Source organism: Poeciliopsis prolifica, unplaced genomic scaffold (assembly GCF_027474105.1).
Source record: "Poeciliopsis prolifica strain line A6 unplaced genomic scaffold, Auburn_PproV2 SCAFFOLD015, whole genome shotgun sequence".
Taxonomy (NCBI): Eukaryota; Metazoa; Chordata; class Actinopteri; order Cyprinodontiformes; family Poeciliidae; genus Poeciliopsis; species Poeciliopsis prolifica.
Genome location: NW_026562390.1, coordinates 8282483 through 8308449, shown reverse-complemented (window position 1 = coordinate 8308449; position 25967 = coordinate 8282483). Strand labels below are relative to the sequence as shown.

At 38.0% G+C, this 25967-nt stretch overlaps 1 protein-coding gene across 2 annotated transcripts; it reads right to left on the bottom strand.

Annotated features, from left to right (window-relative positions):
* Nucleotides 1-12: 12 nt before the first annotated feature.
* Nucleotides 13-18208, bottom strand: cabp7b (calcium binding protein 7b). 2 transcript variants are annotated; one of them, XM_055040438.1, is made up of 6 exons: nucleotides 17612-18208; nucleotides 17027-17504; nucleotides 3640-3783; nucleotides 3447-3559; nucleotides 2928-3075; nucleotides 13-2817 (listed from the first exon to the last, which is right to left on the bottom strand). In XM_055040438.1, the coding sequence occupies exons 2-6, from the start codon at nucleotides 17133-17135 to the stop codon at nucleotides 2690-2692; spliced, it is 642 nt and encodes a 213-aa protein (XP_054896413.1). In that variant the 5' UTR covers nucleotides 17136-17504; nucleotides 17612-18208; the 3' UTR covers nucleotides 13-2689. The 2 variants fall into 2 exon arrangements, with proteins under 2 accessions (XP_054896413.1, XP_054896414.1); XM_055040439.1 differs by having other exon boundaries at nucleotides 17638-18208.
* Nucleotides 18209-25967: the final 7759 nt, after the last annotated feature.

Here is a 25967-nt window from a genome sequence, read left to right as displayed (position 1 = left end):
ATTGCACTTGTTTTTATTGGACTACATGCATCTTGACAACACTTACAATAGTGTATAAATTGATGCAGTGATCTTTACAGAGGGAAAATAAAATAAAACAGCAGATATTTCTTTACATTGTAAAATCATAGTTAATGTATCACAGTTGGATGGCACAATGCTTTGACCTAAAAGAATTACGTTAGTTAGCTAAACTTTGAAATCCTTTCAAAGTTTAAATCATTTTTGACCAAGTAGACTTAATATTTAATCTCATTAATACATCAACACATAAAACAGGACAATATTTGTTAATACAGTGCATCATTGGACAATATTTGGCACAGCGACTACATTTTATATCCACATAACGCTCATTTTTACATGATATGTTCACATGAAGAGGTAAAGCAATGTCATATAAATCATTTTTTACACCAAACTGCTACATTGAATAAAATAAATATTTTATTGCCAGAGTGATTCTCACCTACCCATGCTGTTCACTTTGTGGTAGAGCTTTGAGAAACTGAACTGACTTAAGAAATGAATAAGAATCGTTTAGTAAAATCTGAAGAAAACCTTAAAAGTTAACAAATCTTAAAAGTTAATGTAAGTGCTTGGCCTCAATATACAGAACTTGTATCTGAATGTCCAGACACATTATTTTTTTGTGGGTTTTTTGTATGTTTTTATAAAACTTTATGCATATATCGATAACAAAATAACATTGATTTAATGTATACCTCATTCAAGTATAAGAAAATATAATGATGTCATATAATTAAATATGTCGTCTAAGTACTCTATGTAAAAGCCAGAAAATAACTTTTCCCCCCATGATATGTTAAATCATTTTTCACAGCATACTGCAAAGAATTTAGTATTTTGATATTGTTTGCACATTGACAAAAATGACATTTACAAGAAAATGTCACATTTTTAATTTTTTTTGCAATTATCACTTAACAAATTGCATAATTATTTGAACAAATACCTCAAAGATCTATATCACCCACATACAACACACATTTATTTCTTGACATGCAAGTGTGCCGCATAGAATACATCATATTCATTTGCTATAAATATCACAGGTAATACATGTTCTAAACACGGTTCTATTTATTCTAAATGGGTCACTCTGCAGCTAAATTGTCTTTGCTGATGCTCATTTTGAAAGTGTGGTATAAATGCACAGATTTGAAATGTGCAAACTGGGATTTGAATGAATTGAAGGCAGGTTGTGAGCATAAAATCTCTTGATTTGTGCGATGGATAAGAGATCAACACTTTTCTGGGACGTGAAGTTTTAGCAGAACCCTCAAAACCTACTGGCATCCCAGTTCAAGAAGTGTGAAAGGCCTTAAAGTAAATATTTTTATTTATTTTTTATTGCAATATCATAATTTAACATTGAAAATCTTATAAAAATGTAGCTTTTTATTATATATTTATTCGCTGGTGGGAATAATATCTTAAATTTACAGGTACTTGCTACACACCTTGACACACCTCTGATTGATCCCACAAATAAATCTGATGAAATAATTTATTAATTTATACTTATTCAATTGATCAGAATATCTGATAACCTAATATTCTTTGGAGTATAAATAAACTCATTTGTCAAAATAGAAAGTAGAGAATACATGACATTTAAGCAGATGTGTTTCATAAGTAAGAAAATAGTTGATAGAAGGAAAAAAAAAAAGCCACCAAAATGCTTAAAACAACTGAAATTCTGACAAATAAGGTTCATGGTATGGCAACCTGTTCAAAATACTGCATTGTTTAAAACAAAAATATGGATTAAGAAGATAGTAGGGAACAAACATCCCTAAATAGATGTGAAAGTGGTTCACCAGACATTAAACCAACCATAATCTCAATGTCCAGACTTATTGTAAAGCCTAGAAAACCTGTCGGCTGAACTGCATTGAATGAAGCACATGAAGAAACCACAATATCCAGAAGGTCTGGAGAGATTGCAGACCTTCTGTAATCCTAGAACCTTGTGATTTGGTATTGCAGACTGAAAAGCCATTACCTAACCTAAAACACACATCTTTCTAACATAAATAGCATGTTTTCCCATTTTTCCAATACTAAGGATTACGTGTATCTTCGTAAGCTTTATACCTGTGTATGAAGTCACAATTAGAGTAATGGAAATTAAATCTACCTTGATACCTAGATTTGCAAGACAAAAATATAAAACCAGTGGTGCCAATAAATGTGCAATGGAATCTGGGTTTACTGTAACCTAAAGTGAAACAATATGTGGTTCACATTATTATTGCTTTATTACTGTCATTGGTACTTGGTTATTTGGTGCATTCCAGATGGATATGAGCTTCACTACAGAACTGAAGGATTTCATGCACCACAACTACTTTTCAGCACATGCTGTGCTCTTGAGCTCTAGAGTATTAAAGTTACATTCTGATTTCTGCTTCAATTTCTTTTCCAAACGTGTTGGTAACACTAATCAGCCCTTGTAGTTCATTTCTCGTTTTCATCTTGGTAAGCTGTGAGAAGCGGTCTCTTACAACCACTGTGACATCATTTGATCCTTAATGCTGTAGAGAAAGGCTGTGAAAGCATCATTTCAACTATGATGTAAAACAGAAAATGAGAGCTTTTTTTGGTTAATGGTTTTCTTTTTCCCCAACGTAGGATCCCTTTATGTCCTGCTGGCACCATTAATTTACTTCATTCCTCTGCGGAGCATTTGATTTGCTGCAATGAGCATGACGCTGATGATGAATGCAATTGCGAAGGCACAAATCAGGCTTTTGCGCACACATGTGTGTTTTTCCTGCTGCGTTGGGCTTGCTGTGAAGAAATTTAGGAAAAGAAAAACAACATCAGTGCATCACTCAGTCTTAGCACAGCTTGGACATGTCAAAGAAGATTAAAAAAAAGAGGAAATTGATTGAACATACTGTCAATATCTACGTGAGACTCCGGACTGTTCAGGTGGTTTTCCTCAGTCATGATGATGTTCTCAATGTCTTTCATGGTGAGATGGTCACGGAAAGTGTCGTACAGGAGTCTTTTCAGCTCGTCTACTGTCAGTTTTTGCATGTCGCACTGGGAACACAGAAAATAATTAGGAGGAGAAATTTCCCCTCCACTCTCCCATCCCTGATCGCCAGCTTTGATCAGACACTGTTCAAAAGACAAAGGAACTCACTTCTGTCTTAGCTCTGTCTCAGATTCTTTCAAATTACTTTTTTTTTTCACATCTTCCTGAGACAACTGATGAAATTTTGTTTCTGGATCAAATGTGTTGCATGATTAAAAGGGAATTTTTGAAGTTAAAATTACAATAAGTCAATTCCAGTATCAGAATGACTGGCAGGATTTTCTGTAATAACTCCAATTTTGCAACGTGACAACAGCAGCCTACTCTAATTGATTGAATTATTATTCCTTAAAATACCGGTGATGACTGAGTCTACCTTCCAAAACACGGAGTCAAAGTCTGCACCGTGGAACTTGTCAGGCATCCCAGCAGCAGAGAGCTTCGGACCAAGCAATGTGACAAATTCCTCAAAGCCAACCTGGCCGTCACCTGATGTAACAGACAGAAACTTGTCACAGCAGAGCTCATGTACCAGACCGTATGCAGCAGAAAAAGAGTGAGAGACGGACCATCCATGTCGAGTCTTTGGATGATAACCTCCAGCTCCACCTCATTCGGCATGTAGCCCAGTGAGCGCATGGCCATTCCCAACTCCTGCTTTGAGATAAAGCCGTTCCCATCTCTGTCAAATACTTTGAAAGCTTCCCGAATCTCTGTGGAACAAGCATATTCACACGGTGTTACTAGTTTATATTGGCTCTTTTTCTTTTCAGTCTTTTAAAGATGTTTCAGTCACACATGATGGGTAAAATACACAGCTACAAACTGTTCAAATTAGAAGTTTATAGCAGCTTATGCAGCCTCTGCAGAGAATTTCAGGCAGTTCATTTTGGTCACAATCTCCCTCACTGAGTCAACGTGTCGTCTAGTTTTGAGACTTTACTGTGGTCTCCAGTCCAGGCCAAAAGCATATTTGTCTCATTCTAATGATAAGAGCTCATACAAGTTAAACTCCATTGCTTTTTAAAGTTTCTTTAGCAGCAAGCTCTACAGCAGGGCAAACTGAACTTTACCTGAGGCAAGAAAAAGCGCTTGAATTTTAGCAGGATTATTTTTTACTTTGGTCTTCCAAAAGTGCCACTGTCCACAAAACATAATTGTTATAGTAATAAATATAATCCAAATATTATGCTCAAGAAACACATAAAGATAAAACAGAATGAAGTACTAATCAAAATGTGTTTTTGTCACTTGCTACATGTTTAATTTTTTATTTTGGAGCTTTTTTGTCGCTATCTTCATTTTAAACTATTCCTTTAGTATTCTAGCAAAAAGAACAATTTGTAAGCTGTTTGTTTGTGGCAATTTTATTGCTAATTGCAGCTATTAAAGATTGTTTTGTCCACATTTATAAGCTGCACCTTCTGCACCACTCGTCACCATAACCAAAGTAATACTGGTTGTAATAGGAAGCATTGAGAAGGATTATTTGTTTCTAATTAGTTGTAAACTTTCTAAATAAGCCAGAAAGATTTGCATTTGGCTCCTCTTGCTCTGCATCAAAGTATTCTGTTTGAAGTGGTGGAAAAAGGGCAGAACTGCACATCAAAGGCGCCGAACTAACTGGTTCTTATTGATGCAGGATCTCAAACAAACGGGCCGATTCAAATAGTCATTAAAAAAAGAGAAAAAAAAACAGAAATTGGATTCCAAAAAAATAAATGACTTCACTCATGATTAAAGAAGCCAACACACACCCATTCCTGTTCCATAAGAAAAGAGAAGGCAGACACTCCTGATCAAATATATCGATCACCTGTTCGCCAGAAAGTGTGCATATATAACCAGGAGAATGCGTCGACACAATGTCAAGAAGGGAAAAAAAAACATCAATGAAGCAAATGTTGCTGCCCATGAATCTGGAAGGGAACATATTTAAAACAGGTATCAATATTTCCAAAGATGCCAGGCTTGCTATAATGCATAGAAACATGCTTGGTGAAAACAAACCAAATCAATACTTCATCTAGTGGTGAAGATTTAGGTTTCTTTGGCAGAATCTGGAGTAATAAACTGTAGTGTTCAAAAGTCAAATCTGAGGCCAGAACAATTAATCCGGAACAATCTGGAGAAAAAAGTGGTGCAGTGGCCTAGTCAAACTCCAAGCCTCTACCTGATTGAATTTGTGTTCCGAATGAACTAAAGCAATGTTGTAAAGAAGAATGGTCCAAGATTACTCTGCAGCAATGAGAAAAATTTAGAAAATTACATATAAAAAGACTATTTCAAGTTACTCTGGCTAAAGGTGGTGCTTTGTTTTTTATTTTACTGAAAACGATCGATTTTTCATGTCTTTATATTAAGAAAGTCAATAAACAGGCAATGGGTTAAGGAAATCTGATAGGAAGAACAGAAAATAAAATTGAATTCATGCATCAAATCGACTCCAGTCTAATGCATGAATGATGTGGGCTTAGTCATTCTCTTCCATCAAGTTTCAAGATGACAATTATCTAAATGTTTGGTCTTTTTCTTTCTTGAGTATCGGTTCCAAAATAGACATTCACTAAACCGTGCTCAAGTTGAGAGCTTTTAGAATAAATAGAGCTCATTAGCATGCGCATATGTAACTTTGCTAACATAATTTGCATGCAAGTGCAATTTATCTTGTGTGTACATAAATCACTGGAACTTGGCAGATAGATTGAGGTGTACTGTCCTAGTTTGAATTTATACACTGGGGGAAAAAAAACAAACAAAAAACAGAAGTGAGTAAATTGAGGTGCTTCTGGTCAAGCGACACGCTCTTTACAGTTCCTTGACATATCAGGCGTAATATATTTGTCTAAATTACAGCCAAGAGCACTGCTTGAGTTTTCTTATCGTCCCGAAGCGCCGTCTGAGATTCAGTGTCGCGACCTCTGGTGCCAGAGTCAAATAATGAATTCAGCCAGCCAGCTGGGCAGCAGCCACACTATTGATGGATTTACTTGTGAAGAAGCATTTTCAGAAGGACGAACAAATAGCAGCTTCAATAAGAAAAATATTAAATAACTGATAAGCTTGAGATGCAAATGTTTCTGTTGCATTAAGATACATTAAAGGATTACAAAATATAAATGTTTAAATAAGTTTCTGATGTTCTATTTGAACACAAATACTACCAAAGCAAACTGAAATTCAAAATCACAGCAAAAGTAACATAATCCTTTCAACATATTTGTAAGAATATAAAACATAAAAATTTTAATGCATCGTTATAATTTCTTAAACAGAAAAGCACAAATAGAGATGTAAGTCACAGTAGAATAAAAAGAATAAAAAATGGCAGATACTAAAAAAGGGAGGTTTTATATGTCAGCTGAATGCATTCAACACACTCAGCTTTGATTGTGTCCTTCATCTGACAATCTGCATAACCTTGTAGTGCTACAAGCTTTCAGCAGCTCAGTGATCTAAAGCCAAGGCCAGCTCACTTCTTCTGTACGGAGTCACTGAATTACAAAAAACTGCATCAGCGTTTGCTCTAAAACTGTACTCAAGGTCTAAATAAGAAAAAAAGAAAACCTACTGTTTTATCCAGTGAAGAACGGTTCAGAAATACTAGATAAAAGGACAATCAGAAAAAAAAAACATACCGTCAGTTGTTCTACTGTATTTGAAGTACTTAGAAACAGCAGTGCACTAAACCAGTACGATAAAAAATGAAATGAGAGCAAAAATGTTGAACCCTCAGCTAACACAATGTAATTCTATGGGTTTTAAATGTTAGAAAAATAACAAAAACATTTGTCTTTTCTATAAAAGTGCAAAATCGGTTGCAAGAGGAACTTGGTTTACTCTACCAAACTGTAGAACCTGTTTTAAACTGTGACATATCAGCGCAGAGGGTTGGCAGGGCGTGATGATGGGTATAAATTGAGTGCCCTTAATCTTATGCCTGAAACTAAACTCCTCATCCATTAAAGCCAATTAGTGAGTTTTGTAAAAGGAAGGTTCGATTTTTTTCTCTCCCAGGTAAAAAATAACCGATTTCTCCTGTTTGTTCAGAAAACTGGATGATGTTTAAAAAAGGACTTACCTGAATGACAAAGTTTCTATAACTGTAATGTCATAGTTGAACTTCTTTACTTGTAATGGCAATTAAAGCATTCAGAGATATTAAAAATTGGTATCAAATGATTACCTTCATTTAAGAATATTCTGGAAGCTCTTTAATCTCTCCAACTAACATATAACACAGCACTGACCTTTCTAAAAATGTCCTATTGCTGATTGTTTCCTGGATTGTTTTATCTTGTCTGTGTTTATCTAGAATACACTTTTAGTTATCTTTATTTGACTGGATCTGGAGCTCGAGAAAGACCAGAGAAACAAGGACAATTTATACTTTACATCCCTTGAGTATATTTCACGTTTTTTCAAACGCTAGAAAAAATAAATCTGGGTTGAAAGGTTTGCTGACCTTTCATTTGAACTCAAACTGAACATGAAGACCAATAGATCGCGTTGACCTTTCTCACCGTCCCACAGTCCGATTCATGCTGCACGATTTTGAAGCTGAAAACATCAATCACAAACTGGCTCACATTAAAAGTTGATGCCAAGATGCCAACTGCTGCAGACTAGCAGCTGCTGTAGACTGGCAGAGCATAAGTCCTTCTTGCCCGAGGCAGAAAAGCGACTGAAGCCCCAGCATATAGATTATAGGGGAAATCCCAGATTTTCAAACCAGATGAAGCTGCACTTGAAACTCTGATTGTGTTGTTGTTGGCAGGAATAAGGGCCAGGAGCCAAGAAAGGGAAGGTATGTAAATGTCCTGCGATTGGGCATCGAGCTGCATTGAGGATTGGTGCCTCCATACCTAGAAAGCAGCCATCTTATCTTCTCTCTTAAACAAAAACAGCAACGTAGCAATTGGAGCAGTATATCTGTATCCTTTGACTCCTTTCTATTCTGTCAAGCACCAGCTGCTTGTAGCAGATGGCTGCTCATAGTGAGTCTGTTACTGCTGGAGGATTCTTCCTGCCAACAGGGTGTAGTTCCTCTCCACTGTCACCACATGCTTGGTCAAGATTAGGAACTGCCAGGGACTCAGTCCAGATAGCTGTGCTTTCTTTTCGATTATTACATGATCAACTGGACTGATCATGATTGCTCTGCACTACAATTGGGACCAAATTGGACTGTATGCTGTGATATTGATGTTTGCTTACAATTTTAGCTTGTTCCTGTCTAATTAAGTCAAAATGAAGATAGTTTTTTAGTTTCTAACACCAAACAACCCCAAAAAGAACAACAAAAAAGTCCATTCATTGGGTAATTAAAGGCTTACACCTAATTAATTCCTACAATTAAAAAATTCAGAAAAAGGCTATCAGGAAAAATAAATGTCGCTGGGATCAGCTATAGAATTGATCCCAGTTTTATCACCTTTGCTTGTGCACCTTTTGTGTCCACACTTTTCCTTCCTCTTAACTTTCCATCGATGTGTTCAAATACTATCATCTGTAATCAGCCGGCCTGTTTTTTGGCTTGTATCCTCCTTGTTAAGGGCATCAGTGACTGTTTACAGGACAACTGTCAAGTCAAAAGTCTACTCCACTGTCCTGTGACATGTAACAGGGTGATATCATATTATTTCTGCATCAGGAATGATTTTACAATTGGTTGTACAGTTCTATCCTTGTCTTGAGTATATCTGTATCTGGTGGTTCTTGTGGTGGTTCTGGCTCCACTAGCAGTGCAGATTTTGGTTAACAAGGCTCTGAAGGTTGAGGATATCCCTGCTGCTTGTGGAGCTTTTCCAGCCCATGTTATCCTTCCACTTGACTTTCTGTGAATGTGCTGAGATACCACACAGCTTCTAAAGAATGATCTTTTCTAACTCAACCTGATGGTCTGCAGGACAGTTGCTAACTCAACAGTTTTCCCATGAATGTGTAGGCCATTGAATGTGTTTTTCTGGATTATCCATTCCTTTTATTTATTCAAAGAAGAACTCAAATCTTCATTTTCAGTTTTCTGTAAGCTGTATTACATAGTGACTAAAATGAACAGAAACAAACTACGCTATATTATAAATATTGTTGTCTTTTTGTGATTTGAATTACTGCTTTTCTCTGCAGTGCAAATTGTGGAAAATCCCTGTGACAGTTGTTGACTTCTAAACAAACAGCAAACATTATCCTTGAGAGAAGGCATCCACCAAGCACCGGGAACACCCCACTGGGACTGTCCAGTTTGCTACATAAAACCCTCCTCACCTTCACTAACGACCATGACACTGAGCGATATCGTAATAGACTCGATTCAGCAGGAGGTAGATGAAGTCTCTGCTCCACGGGAACCCGAACAGAAGCGTACAACAGGCAGCACCTGAGCATTAAAAGTTACAAATACCCAGCAAAAACCTTTCAAAATGTTTTGTGTCAAGTTTGTGTCAACTTTACGTGACTCTGAACTAGATTAGCAATGATATTATCCGTTCATTTCTCAAAACTAAACAGCAGATTAGAAAAAAAAAGAATAATTTCCCTCAATGAAGATCAAACAGGAACATTTGAGTCAGTCTTAGAAAGAAGAAAGACATTCTTTAAAAAGATGAAAGAGATGTAAATGAAAACTTTTTCTCTAAATCAAAACAGCATCCTTTCACATCCAGAGGTGATTTAAGTGGCTTCAGAAGAAGATTGTTTTCCCCTCTAAAAGTTAAATAATAAATATATTTAGTTGTAGATGAGTCAAAGGTTTGTCCTGACATGACATTTTCTGATTAGAACTGAGATGAAAACATGAGTCATAAATAAATAGCAGCGACAGCACAAACAACTAATGTGTCTAGATGTAATAACTCTGTATCCATATAAATACGACTCTGGGAATGTTACAAAATATTAAAGCATTGCAAAGACCCGTTTTATATGTTTCGGTGAAAGCTAATTCTTTCAAGACCTAAATCAACAGAATAACAAGAAAATGTAAAAAATAAAATACATTTATTGGTTGAAACAGCTCAAGTAGTAGATAACAAATCAAATTTCTTTTTTGACGAGGGAGGTGGAGTCTCTTCAGACTTTGCCAAATTGTCCAATATATTAATAAAGAGCATTTTTTTATTACATTGCTGAAACCCCCGATTTAGGTGTCAGCACTGAGAACGTTTTAGATGTTAAAGCTGCTGTTAGGGTTAACAATAAGTGTTGCATCTGTTATTTTGTTAAAAATAAATAATCCTTAACATCAGATTCCCCTCATCATCAATAAATAAATACACTCAAATTAAAGGTGGGAAAACAACCAATTTGTCTCCATCTTTATGTAAAGGTGTGACAAACGATCTTTCAATGGCCTACACAAATAATGGCAGTAGAAATATTTAATTTGATAACTTCTTCTTTTTTCTCCCCCCACAATCTGACTGTAATTCCCTCCAACTATAACCGACTCATGCAGAGTTACTTGACAGCAAGTGGTTGTGCTATGCAAAGCCTGCAGCTAAAAACAATCCTGCTGTCAAAAAGTATTTGAATTCACCACCTGGTGCTTTCACTGGACTCAGATTATGATTACAAGTCAGACATTTCACATGTCCCCTTAGCTAAGTAATTATTTACATTTTTGTGAAGCTGTTGCTGTTTCGGTCAAATTTGCTTTTTAAAAGATATGTAGTTTCTTGTGCACTGATTAATGTTCTCATTGTTGACAATGAGAAAACAGAGCAAAAAATATTCTGTCCTGCTGAAAGGATGCTGATAAAAAGCCTGTTTGACGTTGGGTCAATATATCACCTCTCTTTTGTGCCTCTCATATAGTCATAAGTTAGTATTCAGGGGTTGCTTGAACTACAGCAGTTGTTCGGTGCAGAAAGATCACAAACAGATTTTATTTGCTTGTTCAGCAACCAGATATGTTTTTATGAGTTAAGTTCTGTCTCATAAATGAGAACCTGACTAAGAAAAGGAAAATAAACAGAGAGTTGGGGCAAACGCGTCTGATAACACAACAAACATTTTACATCAAAATAAAATGCCACAGCATTCAATTTTTACACATCACAGTTTTAAAAGCTCGTTGTTGTGTGTTCAACGCAACAAATCAAGACTGACTCCTAAAACCAAACGAGAGCTGGACAGGAAATCCCACCAAAGGTTCAAATTTCCATCAACATACATTAATACACAAATGCAGTACATTCATCTGCTTCCAATTTTACTGCAAAGAAGCAGCATTTGTCAGCACAAAAGAGGACAGCTTTGCATACAAAGTGGAAGACTGCACTCCACTACAATGCTGTACGTCTGGGGGATTCTCCTGCTGGCTACGAACTATAAATATTGCTCACATCCTCTGTCATCAATGCACCACGGAGCGCTACAAACTCGCAGACACCTCCTGGGCAGTAAATGCTGGGAAGTCACATCCGCTCAGCCATAAAACGACAGGCTTATCTGTGGCAACACGTGTGGTAGTTAACATGTCTGCCTGTTCAATGCAAGTTATTGATTTCAGTGCGTGGAATCCAACAGGATTCTTTATCTTTACTGTCACGTCATAATTTTGGCTTGCTCTTTTTCGTCAAATTGCTGTGACAAATCTCTGTGGGACTGTGTCGAAATTGAATAAATTGCAGAATATTCCTGAAGAGTTAATCACGGCAGGATTTGTGAAACATGTTTTATAGCTTGAACGTTAAAATATTAAAATATATAATCAGGGTTTATTTCTCTTTTCTCACCACACATTATCTGAAATATTATGGCTATATTTAGTTTCCCCAAATGGTCATTTATAATGGCTTTGGACGGAGCTTTTAATATAGTCCTCATTAAATGGGGAGACACTTGGCATAAGAATGATGCCCACTTTAAGCAGAGTCCACACTCATCAAGAGGAAAGATCCCAAATAAATGTGACATGATAACAAAATGAACATCACTTAGTTCCTATAAAAAGCCTGAATGTTTTAAGAAGTTTAATTAAAGGTCTCTTCATATAGAGAGCGTGCTCATCCAAAACACATTATAGGTCAAATAACATAACTTAGAGTTAAAAAATCCTAATAATCTGGAAAATGTTAGACATAAATCCCAATCAGTTTTCACGCTTCTCCCGCCCAATAAATGGCAGTGTTTGATCCCAAAGAACCACAAATTTTAAATCAGTGTTGATCTGTTTTGTAAGGAAAACCTGTTTTGTGCTCTGAAGAGTATTTTTAAATCCCTTAGCACAATACCAATACTGGTCCCGGGCCACGCAAAAAATAATTAAATATTTTCGTTTTATGTATGATTTGAGTCAGTATAATTATGTATTATTTTGAAAATCCTTCTCTCGGTTACGTCTTGAGCACCACCATTGAGCCACAAGCAGCAAAATGAGTCAGAAACAGATCAGATGTCTTTGGAGAGTTTGACTGTGAAGGAAAAAGGCCCAGAAGAGACAGGAGACTGGATTTATCCTGGTAGGTGATTCCCACATTCCAAGCTGCTCTGCATGATATGGTGACCGGCTCGCTAATGAGGCAATGAAGCTTCAAACTCCTTCGCCACGTTGAGACCAAACACCCTGTGCATAAGCAACACTTCGATGTCATTGTCTCTCATCACTCCCAGATGGGACCGTCCCATTGCAGAGAAACAGGCTCTGCTAATTTGGGCCTGCTGGATTTGCTGTGTATGGTCTATTATGCGTTTCTCATTGCTCAACATTTCTAGGACTTCCTCTTTATCACTGGGAAAATCGCAGCATAATTCTTCACCTCATGTGTTCATGTTTGAGCTGAAGATGTTGCTATCACTGCTTCATTCCTCAGTTACCATTGCATATTGCGTTGATGTTGGTGCTTTAACCACAGCTTATGACTCAATTCTTAGATGTGAAGGGTTCATTTTCAAACTTTTCAACATTTTATTTTTTTTTCATGTGTTACAAATATAATCAAGTTTACAGAGCAATGTGTCTTAACAATTAAAACCAAAACAAATCAGGGTTTCTGATAGGGACATAAAGTGCAGAAGGTGAGAGAAAAGGCCCAAAGACTCGCCGCTGACCCGACCCGCTCAGGTAACCATCTGCTCAGATTGTATCCCCTGGAAACAGCAGACCCATTAGGCGCTGTAAGCACTTCATCTGCCTCCTTAAATCTCTCCAAGTGAAGACAATATCCTCTCCCATCAGGTCCCTGCATTAGTCTATTCCTCACTGGTGTCACTGACGTGTTTGTTACGGTTCTGCCAGAAAATGTGGAAGCAGCACTCCATGTGATGGTCAATTTATTACACCTATGATTGGTATTCATATAAAATGCCTGCTTGAATAGAGCAAAGGGCTTGAGATGCCAGAAATAATGAGATCATCTTTGTGGATATGTTTTAAATAGAATAGTCGCCCATGTTTTATTCATTTCAACAATTCAAATTAGGCATTGAAACATACAATAAATAATTCTGTGCTGTGGCCCTCTTTTTTTTAATAAGTAATTTCTTCCAATTATTTTTATGCCACCAGCATATTCAATGTGCATCTCTGCCCACATGGAAAAGCAGAGCAGCCTATGGAAGGATATGATAACAAGGAGTGTTTGAAGGGTTCAAAGTGAAGTTTTTCTGTCAAAAACGGAGGTGGCAGCATCATGCTGAGGGAGAGTTTAACTCCCATTGATACTGTCCACAAAGCTGACAGAATATTGAAAAAGGAGAAGCATATGGAAATTTGTCAGCCCTGCCTCAAATCAACTCATAAACTGTTGAAAAACGGACAGATAAAAACTGGTCCTGGAAACAGGCAAGAATTAATCTTAATCTAATTGAAAATCTAGTCTATTCTGCTTAAAAACTGAGTCAGTATGACAAGAAGACAGGTTAAATGTCCAGCCAAAACTGTGACAAAGACTTGTAGATGGCTTGTATTTGCTGCATTCAGAAAGAAGATGTAAAGAAAGACAAGGGAGGACTAACAGCCTCCATATTCGGATTGCCTGCTCCTTTACACCGAGTGCTGCCCCTTAATTCTTGTCATGAAAATCCCCACAGTTGGATGTTTTATAATTATAAAGATTATTTTCTAGCATAGTAAAAATGCCATGTGTCAAAAGGGAGACACTGATGATTCTTCTTTATTGAATAAACATTTATTCAGTTGCACAAAAAGTGACAGCTGTGGTATTTGCAAGTTGTGAACCAGCCTGCACTGCTGTCATACGGGGGAAGAAACACGTGGGCCAAATGCAGGACTCACAGGAGGCAGCCTAGAGGGAAACCGAACACCTTTAATTAACAGCTCGATAGAAAAGCCCCAAAACGGATTCTGGGCAGAAAATTTCAAGTCAACAGGTGTCCTGACCGATTAAACAATCACGAACCAAACAGAGGAATTGCCACAATGAGCTGCTGGGGAACAAAGCAGAAGAGGAAATAATGTGAAAGAAAAACAGAAAGAAATTAACCATTTGAATTTGATTAGACGAAGTGTATGTATGGAGAAATAAACAAAGGAACAGAAAACAAATAAGAACAGAGAATATAAAGGGCAATAACTTTATCAACAAAAATCCAGAGGTATTTGTTCTGCTTATCAACTATCCAGCCAAAGTTCCTGGATCCACACAAACACGAAGAGAGCATGCAAAGTTCTTGCAGGCCAACAGGTTTTTGCTGCAAGGTGGCAAGGCTAGCAACCAGAAAAATAATATTACACAACCGTGTCAAATGATGTTAATTTCCATAAATTTATTAAGTGGAATTTGTGCTTTGAATAAGCTGAATTCGACTTAAATTTGCTCTGTCCTATTGTAGCTTAATGTTTATTTGTTCCAATGAAACATACCTTGTTCATACATATTTTTCTAATTTGTCTCAGATGTCCTGCTTCAGCCTGACTGCATTAATCTGTGGCTTCTGCTGTTTGAAAACAATATTTTTACACATTTCAGTGTGTTACTGCTGGCTCACTGCCGCAACAATGATTTCCATTTTTCTAAAATGAATTTCTTGAAGTTGTTTATCTGAGGCACTTTGTTTTATACGCTGACCATTGTGCAACATTTATCTTTGCACAGGATGCAAGGTCCCTCTGTCCTTGCGTTGTGTTTGTCAGTGTGGGCTTTCTTTTCCACGTGTCCCTGCCACAATGTCACCGAGAGAAGTTCCCGCTGATTTAATCAGATATCACTGTCTGTGTATAAATTATTCATATACAGTAAGAATTGCTTCATCTAAATCTAGACATTTAGATGAAGCAAGAGGTGCTGTTGGTGTCTGAATCATTGTGATGGATTGGGGGAAACAAATGATTTTACAAGGACCTAAACTGTAATGATTATTTCAACATGGAAATATGGCCAGCACAGCATGAGTGAAAGAGTTAAATTAATGAGAGTTTTTATTTGCTATCTATCAGTGTGCTGTAATCAGGTTTGGGGGTGAATCTCAATGTGCTAAATCTGACTGGGAATATCCACCAAAACCTTCCACGCGTAGAGCAGTTACCCTAAATATGATTAGAGGAGCGTAATTACATGAGATGAGCAATCAGTGAGCTTCTATGTTGCATTAATTATAGGTTTTGTGGATAAACTGGTATTTATATGATGATTATCTTTGATCTTTTTTGTAGAAAGTTGGAATTTTTGTTAGGGACTGCAGTGCTGACAACATTCATTTAGACACTCCTGCTGCAGTGTGTGTGAAGGTGGTGCAGGAGAGGCATTAAAGGGCAGGTGGGAGCTTCCAGATTCATGCCAACAGACGGGTCCTGGACCTGTTAGACAGAGGAGAAAAAACCGAAACCTGCTAGTTTCACTCAGCTACACTGAGTGAGGTTCCCTGTAATAAGCAGAAAATTGCTGTTTGCAAAGCAAAGTTAATCTACCTGTGCATTACGTGCTCAGTGAATATTTTCTGGGTAAATAAATTAAGGTTTAATTGGCCTGCCTGATTGTTCTGCATATTTAATGACTCCAAATGACCAAAAAAAAGCTTTGTCCTTACAAAAGGCACGTCACAGTTATTCTAAATTCCTGCTTGTCCATAAATCCAATCATTTAATTAAATTGATGTCCTCACCGCAGATTGTGGATTTTCAATGTCAAAACGGGTTCAAAGCAAGGGCATGCTGTTATGTGTGGGCAACCTATAGACAAAAAAAGAAGAAGAAGATGAGGAAGGAAAGGAATGGGGGGGAGACTATGTGATATCTAATCTTATCGTGTGAATCTCTTTATTGCAGGCTGCCTGGCTTTGTTCCTATTCTCTGCCAGCTGTGCTTTCTCCTTCTGAGAGCCACGTAGCAAAACAAAACCACCGTTCCTAACAGAGATGCACCTGGGTTACAATTGCAGCTCCTACTTCATTGGATAGTTTAAGAAACGTGTGATATTGCTGGTCTTTTTTTTTTTAAAGTTTATTAATAATTTAGTGTTGCAATTCAAAATTCCCCCACATTTTCCCCCTAAAAGATGTGCTATACCTCTTATTAAGGAGAAGATTAATATTATAACCAGACCTCTTTCTGGTCCCCCAGGTTTGTCACTTGGACTAAACCCAAATGACTTACAACCACGCCGGTAGCAATTAAGATGTTGCCTCCAGACAAATCAATTCTCATAAGATGAATAAATGTTCTATTGATTCATCGAGTTTCGTGATAGTTAAAAAGCTAATTGTGCATCTAAAGTACTTGGAAAAAGCGATTCTGACCTCAAGGCATGTGATTTCTCAGTCCTGCCTTGAGAATGTGCACAATTCTTTGAATCCACCTTCTGTTTCTTCTGTCTGTGCGCAACAAGATTTCCTCTTTGGTTAAGAGGAAGAAGCGCACAGCGAGAGGAGAGGAGCTCTCCAGCGTGCTGAAAAGCCGCATGAATCCAGGCAACCCCAACTCTCAAATCTCACAACAAGAGGTCTTAACCACCAAACACTTTCACAATCAATGAGGCAAAATGCGCCAAAGCTCACCTTCCACTTCGTCCTCGGGCAGGTGAACTGGGGTCCGGTAAGAGAGGACATCTGGGATAGTGCAAAGCCCCTTGTACATGAACCTGGTGGTCACGGCGCGCACTGGCATTTCTGCGAGGGGAAAGCAACAACCGTGTCGCGATCTTCATAGAGCCTCGCTCTCCGGAGTTCTGACAGACCCTCGGCGACAGTCCCTGATATTTTCGGGAAAAAATATCAAGCAGGTGACGACTGGGGGGGAATCACGCTGCGCAAAGTTCACCTTCACGGCACGTTTCTGTGTTGGATACAAACAGCGAAGGTCGGGGCGGGTATCCAAAAGGCAGACTGTGACTTGGCCTTTGGGTTCAGTGCATAGCCTGGCATTAGCTTTCTGAAAGCCAAACTGGGAAACAAAGACCGAAATGACACGTCAAACTTTGAGCACGCAGCCTGTTGATCAGCTCTGTGATCCTGCGTCGACCGGCCAGATGGTGGTCTAAAATCCAATGAAACAAAACAGAACGGAATGCATTTATTATTATTATTATTATTTTATCTCTCCTTGGAGTTTAAGCAAACAATGATAAAAGTGAAAATCGCTACCAAATGAATCCAGCCATGGTTCTTACTGGCTCCTATCTCGCATCTTGTTCTTTCGGTCTGTTGCTGGCAGAACCTAGTTCACTTTTCTTCCTCCCCATTTCGGCATCTTGACAAAAAACGAGAAATAAAAAAGCAAAAAAAACAAAACAAAAACAAAAACAAAAAAACAAATTGATGACAGAATGCGCTCTTCTGTAAAAGCAGATTGAGCAGCAGCAGCAGCAGAGGAAGCGATAAGCCTTGATTTTACCCCAGTCAACGAGGCTGGAATGACATCTTCGCCATCTAATCCTGTTTGTTTCCCCGCGGACAGCAGTTTCAAGGGAATCCTGGGTGACTCCCGCTCATCTGATCCAGACACGCTGGATGTGGCGGCGCTCCTCTCTCTGTCTCTCTGTCTCTGTCTCTGTCTCTCTCTCTCTCCAGCCGTCTGCTCCAGCCACATGTAGTCTTAATGAAGCGTGCTCTCTTTCATTCTGCCGCTCCTCCTCCCAAGTCACCACCAATAACAAGATCTGGTTGTGTTTTTTCTTCTCCGCACACTCCTCCAATTTGCGGAGGTTAAACCGATGCAATATATGCGCAGCGCACCAAAAGTGTGCTGATGTTTGGCAACAGGTGAAGCTCGACTCACTCGATTTGCAAATTGCAAACCAGTCAAAAAGGAGAAGACACACTAATCCTCATCTAAATTAAATGAGTTAAATTCCACATTGCAGTTGATTAGGGGCAACATAAATGAACATAGTTGCAAATAAACATGCATACAGACACGCAAAAAGGGGGAAATGATCATTTTCTGTGCTCTAGAAAATGATCATTCTTTAGTCTTGCCACTCAAAACTCTTCCATCATGATAAACTCAATATGTTTGAACTTCTGATAAAGGAGCATCTCAACAACCTGTGACACCACCCAAATGTCTCTCCAGTAAATAAAAGGATTCAGTTCAATTATTATTCAATTCATTAAATAAAGAGGAATGTATATATCTACAATTTTGTGGAAACACATAATTCAAGTCCTCAAAAAAAAAAAAAAATCAAAACAATAGAAAATTCTTTTCTTTTTCGGTCTGTTGGTCCTCCATTCAAAAAACATAATTCATTCAATTTAGTTGATGAATTATTAAGGAAGCCCAGTTTCTTTTTATAGCCAGCATTGTTGGGTGTTGTGCCTCTAATCTTCCTCTTGATACCCAATAAATGCTTAATGGTGTTGTGGTGTGAGCAGGTGCCAAGTCCTGCTGCAAAGTGAAATCAGAGTCCCCATAAAATTCACCAGCAGTGGAGAAGTATGACATTTTTGGCAGGTTTTTAAACAGTGGTGATAGCTATTCATTGATACCATTTTTATCTCACTCACGTCATAAATCCGGATTCATGGTTTTAAAAAAGGACATTGAAGCCTCCTATCTATTGTCTTCACTGGTTTTTAGTAAGATTTCACTGAAACAGCTTCTTGACCACTTTCAAATGATCCAGTCATTGTCTTCATCTGTTCACGCTGTAGTTTTTGTTTTTTGCTTTCTGTCCTGGCTGTGCTGAAATATCTCAGACGTATCTCAAAATCCACTTTCTGAAAATGGGAGGTACTTTTGATTTAAATGTTTATGTCTTCAATGCTAAACAAATGTCTGCTCAGACTGGAGAAGCTCCACTTTGTCCTTTTTCTGTCGCCAGAACATTATCCTAGGAAAAAAAAAAAAAAAAACCTGGTACTGAGCTGTCAGTCCTGCCTTTTATTGCCCACTTTTCAGCAGTTTTGTCCTCCTTCACCGACCCACTTGCATCACTTGCTTGGTGGGGGGGGGGTAAATTAAAATCTCCAGACTGCCTCATGCTGGCTTGAAATGCTTTCCTTGTCTTGTACCATCTTTTTCCTCCATGATCACCACCGACAAACCACCCAGTCTTTTCTCTGTCCTGCAGACTGAAAACATCTCCTTGATTCATGCAGGATGCATCTTGTGAAGAAACACACATTCTGAGAAATGTCCCTATTATTTTATAGCCTCTGGGATTTTTTTTAATTTATTTTACTTTAAAATATTATCTGTGATGGGTTCAGTTCAAAGCCTTCACTGTTTTTAGAATAAAACAGCCTTCGGTCGTTGATTCGGGCTGTTTGAAGCAAAGTTTTCAAACACCAGCCTGATAACTTATAATATTAAAGCAAGCCAGAGTCTGTTTAGCCACAATATCCTCTGTCAGCTAAGCAGTTTGTTCTTTTGAGTTGTATTTTGTTGCTCAAACTCTCAAGATTTTAGGGGAGATGCAACAGGCAACAAAACACTCTATTATTGACCCCTTATAAACCGTAATCTGCATGATATAAACTAAACAATCAAGTGTGGCAAATATTGAAGCTGTAAAAGCCTTTGGGGGTTTTTTACCTTCTCCTTCTAACCTTGCGGCAAAAGCGTTTAGCTGCTGTAAATGTGAAGGTGTGAAACCAGTTTCAGTCCTAGCGTTTGGCTGCACAGAGGTGCTACATGTGAAGCAGTCCTATCATCACTGCAAAGCTGATAGTCTTTATACACCAAAAAATCTAAATCAAATCAGGTCTTACTGCTGCTGCACTGTGGCTTTCAACAATGCGCGCATCTGTGTGCTCTGCAGGGACGCAGGTCTGATGAATCCGAGAGTGACAGAATATGTGCCATTCAATTAAGGAATAAAACAAAAATCCATTGATGGAATAACCTGGTCTTTCTGTTTATTTAGACAGTCAGCTGAAACTACTAATGTTGCTGATTCTAGACCTTAGATCTTAGTACTACCTCCACAGGCTTTTAGATACGCAGTGTTGTGTGTCAGTTTGCTTAACGCTGCAACAAAAGCAGCAAACACTTGCGTTTATTGTTTCGGAACAGGTTGTGAGTCACCAAAATATCCTGAGCTCCCAAGACATTGCGCCCAAGTCAATAAAACAAAAGAAAATCCAGTGTAAACACCAACAAGCAGAATTTGCAGAGAATGACTGCATCCTTCATGATGGTGGCCCTGCATTAGTATCTTTCCACCCTGGTTCACACCAGATAAGTGTGCAGCGTGCCGCCTGTGTTCAGGGAAAGCTGCATGTGGTTCCGCTGGTTGGTTCTTCAAGGGTTTTTTTTTTTCAGGAGTGACAGGTCTATTCCCTGCTGAATGGGGAGGGATCGTCTCTGTCTGTTACACCTGAGCAGACCCCACGCTGTGCGCTCTGGAAAACCAGGGTTGATACAATTCACAGATTCCTATTTTTACGATGCTGAGCTCTTTGATTAACAGCATCATAGCTCAACTATGTTTGATTTTTATTCATTTTTGCACATGAAGGCCTCTAAAACAAATAAAAGTTTTTTTTTAACAGTACGGTCTCAGGAAAAGCCCCTTCCAGATTGCCATTATCTTTTTATATGTATTGCACTAGACGTGCATGGTGTTGCAAGTAGGAGCCTAATGTGTGCCTCCGAGGTTGAAGAGGGAATCGTGCTTGTCATCCGCTAGGAATCATGCAGAGGAAGATCAACTTAGCCTCGGGCTTCCACCAATGGGGGAAGACCTGAGCTGACAGCTTATTTTCATCAAATTAAGTGTCTTGGATGAGCCTTATGTTGCCCACGGAGGATTCAGATATGAGAGCGAGAGGAGAGAGATGTGATAACCGCGGCTGGCTGACCTCCAGGAAGTCAAGATGTAAACTTTCAGCAGAGGATGGAGGAGAAGTCCAATGAAGGATTTTTGCTGACAGGGTTAGGGTTATGCTTTTTCTTTGTTGTTGTGAATGAAAACAAAAGCCATATTGCTGGTTGATGATGCTGGATCTGTTTTCAGATGATGCACTAAAGGCAAGAGCTTTGAAATGAGTCATGTGTGGAGATGAATGCTTTGTTTTGGTGAAATGAGAGCTGATTTAAATAATAATAAATAAAAAAAAGAGCATAGAGCAGCCTTGTGTTTTGGACAACAGCAAAATGAGCTAGAAAAAGGAATAATTGTGGTGGAAATCCTGCCATGCTGGCTGCCGGGCAGCACAGAGGCTGTGGATTTGGGCAAAGCTAGTAGCCACAGGCTTGTGTCAGAACGGGAGTTAGGATGAGCATTGGCTGGCTGCTTGCTGGCTCCAAATCCATGTCCAGCAAAAAATAAATACACCAAACACAAATAATGGGAGCCCAAACCACACAAACAGAAAGTGGTGAGGGAAGAGGAAACTACTTAAGATTCAAAGAACATAGTGAATTTCTATCATCTTGTGACAGAGTGTTGAGTAGATCGGCTTCTCCCACATTGTAATGATATTCATACCATTTTTTTAAATAAACAAGCTGAAACAATATTCATTGTACGCAACAAATGCAATCTATAAAAGCAGCGATGCAGAAAGAAGTTTTGAAGGTCTTATTACAAACACCTGCATCAAAATAAAGCAGCCAAGCATTTAGTTTGGATTATTGATTACTGTTATAATTGGGTGAATGTCCCTTTGGATTCAGAAACTATCAGATCATAAACACAGCTTGATGGAATAAAAATTACCTCCCAGAGTAGATAAAGAGAAACATTTTGATTCTTTACATATTGCTGGTGATTTAGAGGAGAATTAAATTAAGTCACTGATACTCAGCCAAAAGTTTACATTCACTCATGAGTATAAAAGCTATTTTACTTTTGAAATCTTGAAGATTAATTAAAACTTTTCTTCTTTCAGAATGATGAATATAAAACATGCAAATTTGATTGTTAAATTTAATAACAGGTTGGATACATTTGAATTTCTTGTGGATTTTTTGTGATCTATACACAATTATATTTACATGCTTAAATATGCAGAGCACCTGGTAATATTTTGTCAACATGCACAGGCCTTAACTGGAAATTTCACCATTCCTGTTAACAGCTGTCGGAGAGTTTATTCAAACAGATTGGTTTCCAAGGGACTTAGCGTTTACAGTTTTTTAGATTTTCTTACACAGTTAAAAGTTTTCAAAAATTAGTGAAAACTCAAAGTCAGCGAAACACCATCCCAGATTACAAGAAGTAAGACCACAAAATCAGCATCAAACTTTTTCAAAAATCCGCACTAAGCACGTTTATCTGTTTTGGACAGAGAAAACCTGCCATTATTTGTATTTTGTCTTTTTAAATATCACAGTTTTTGGATGACAACACAAGTCGTGTGATGTCCAAACATCTGCAGTAGGAGCTTAATTTAAAATGACATCAGTCAGCTGAAGCACTCAAAAAACAAAACAAACAAATAAAAAAAAACAAATGCCAGCAGATGAAATCACTAATATTCAACAGATATAGATGGATTTTTTTTTTAATGAAGAAGAGTCGGGTAGAGGAACACTTGAGGTTGAAAATTATTAACTTCATCAAATTAAATCTGAAGCAGTAATTTAGTGATGCTGAGGGAGGCTGGACTGGTAGTTATTAGATATCTTTCCCAAATTTAACTCCTCAAAAAACACCATGTACAGGTGAAAAAACTGTGAAAATGTGGTGAGTGTAACAGAAATTCAGAGTGAGACATCTGCGAGACGAGTGAGCGCAGGGTGTATCACTCTCTTTGTACACAAATGATATCTGGAGTGGATGAAAAACCTGTTTGGAGGAGTCAAGGTGACTCTGTCAAGACTCTGTGGGTGTATGTATATATCTGAGCCTGTACGCTCTGTATGTGCATCAGTTCTGTGCATGGAAGAAGCAGAGAGAACATCAAGAGGATGTTTTTTATTTTATGAGCAAATCCAATCAAGTCACCCAAAGAAAAAAGGAGAAAATTGTATTACAAACGATATAAAAAAAAAAACAGAATTAATACAACTATGTGCAATTGTTTTAATTCAGATGAAGAGTTTATGACAACTTTTCATTTCAAAATACACATAAGCAGCTATTTAATTTAATTGCCCTCTTTATGCAGTCTACTTTTCCCAGTCTACTGTTTGACCATTTAATTATGAGGTTTATTCAGACAGTGAAGTTAAGAATGATGCTTACAAAGAAGTCTGCTGACAGAAATAGATGCATGCTTCTTTATTTATTTAACATTAGAAGGGCAGGATGTGCCCATGTAGCAGCAGATATCTCCTGATCTTCATTTCTGGTAAACGATGAATTCCTCCTAATTATCATCTGGCCTCGATTTCAGGGCGCATTCACAGAGATGACTATTTTTTATGCAAATCGACCCATTTGGAACGGCTTTATGACTCCACATGCTGTCCCCGCTACCCTCTAGGTGTGCCTTCCTCTTCGGGGCTGCAGGTGTAATCGGTGAGTGGATGACGTACTGCGTGGTGCGTAATGTGCGTGGACTCATGAATATTTGATGGTGAAATGCATTATCCCAACATTTCGCAGTCAGCTCTTGCTCTTGTTCAATCACGTTCCCTGACACTAATTTGTCCTTGGCATGGTCAGTTTGTTCCTCGCTCCATTTTGGGTGGGAGACAATGCAAACAGTGATTTAATGCACCATCCTCCTCCAGGAGGTTATTATGTCATCTTCCTCCATGACATATTAAATTGCGAGGAAAACAAGCAGTGCTTGAATAAATTTGTTTATTTTTTTTTTCACTCAGAGGAGCATGAAAATAACAGATTTTGTTTTTTCTTTGAGAACATCTGGGTATTGTCTGTTGCCTCTTGGCAATGTCATTTGTATCATGTCTACACTCAGGCTTTTGACATTATGATGGAGTCTTTAAATTACCTGTTGCTGTGGCAGATGGCACGCTTTGTCATTAACAGCGATTGTGAGAATCCCCCTGCATCCTGATGAATTATTCATTAAGAAACTTCGTGACCAATAGCAACATCATTTGTTTCTTCCAGCGCCCTTTCAGAGGGCCAAATGAGGACCAGAGTTCCGACGAATGCTTCGTGAATTGATACATCATCACCTATTGAAATACAGTATTGTATTGTATAATGAGGATATCAACTGGTGCAACCTTCTGAATACCTCAGGCAGCCTGGGGATTTCTGAACTGGTGCCAAGCGTGCCCAGAAACCCGACTTTTCGGCTCTGGTGCAGCCCATCCATCCCAGTTCATGACTGGCCGTCTTCCAAACTGATGCGTAGAAAACTGCAAGGTGACAAATCTTCAGATACAAAAACAGTCAATAGACAGATTATAGAGCTTCTCTTGTGATATATTTTTCGGGAAAGGCATTTGTCACAGTAGAGGACCAGCGAAGTGTGGCCACAAGATCAATAAAGTATAGGAACATGATAATTAAATTATGGCCATACTTTACTATTACTCAGCATCAAGCTGTTTAATCAGCTGTTAACAGCTGATGCTAAAAAAGTTGAATACACACGAAGCATGGAAAATTGATTTAATTTCATTTCGCTCTAATCTAGGAATGAATCACATTGACATCCTGGATTCTCTAAAGTGTCATCAAATAATAAGGAGACAATTCACTAGTTCTCAGTTGCTTCAAGTAGAAATTGTACCTCTTGGACTTTGAAGCAACGTGGCTGCAGGTGGATGCATTGCAAAGCATCCCACCTATTGATCAATATTACTTCCTTAATTTGTGTCTGTGACCTGTGTTAAACCTTTATAAATATCAATACAAGTTGTCTTCTTCGTGTTTTCCTTCATTTCCTGCAGTATTTGTGTATGTCGGCTCTCACTGGAAACTCTGTCCTCCTCTCATAGTTTAAGACATGCATTGGGTAAGTTTGTCTCTTTAAACTTTCCTTACACATTAACTTAATTTCGAAATTCAAAGAGACTCAACATGCTGATTTGGAACTGCAGGAGGAAACCCAAGTTCTCAGAAAACATAACATATGAACAAAACTCCCCTTTGAAAGGTAAGGAATTATTATAAGCTGATCAACTTCTAAACCAAAATAATTGAAAATTAAAATTGAAACTTACTTTAAACTACTTCAATAGACCTATAATTCTCTCTACTGATCCTGCATAGCACGGCTCAGTGAGAACCTATCTAGACTTGGATTATATCGCTGCCCTTAATGGGATTGTTTAAGATAAAGTAATAAATTTATTCAATATAGTTGTGACTAAACTCTGAAAATCTAAGAGTCGGGAAGAGATCAGCAAATCCTGCGTGGTAACAATACATTCCTTTGAATATTGAGAGGGAGAAATAATTCAACAATCATCTCAGATCAAAGGTGTATTTTTTTAGCTGCTTTTCTGCATCTGTTTGGCTTTCAGTGGCAGATTAAATTTTATTGCAAAAATATGTTTAAATATATGAATATATATACATACATAAAATGTATATATATATATATGCTTGCCTCTGGATGTTTTTTAATTAAAGCATCCCCATTTTGTGAGGTTGTGATTTGATGGGACTTGCAGATATTAGTT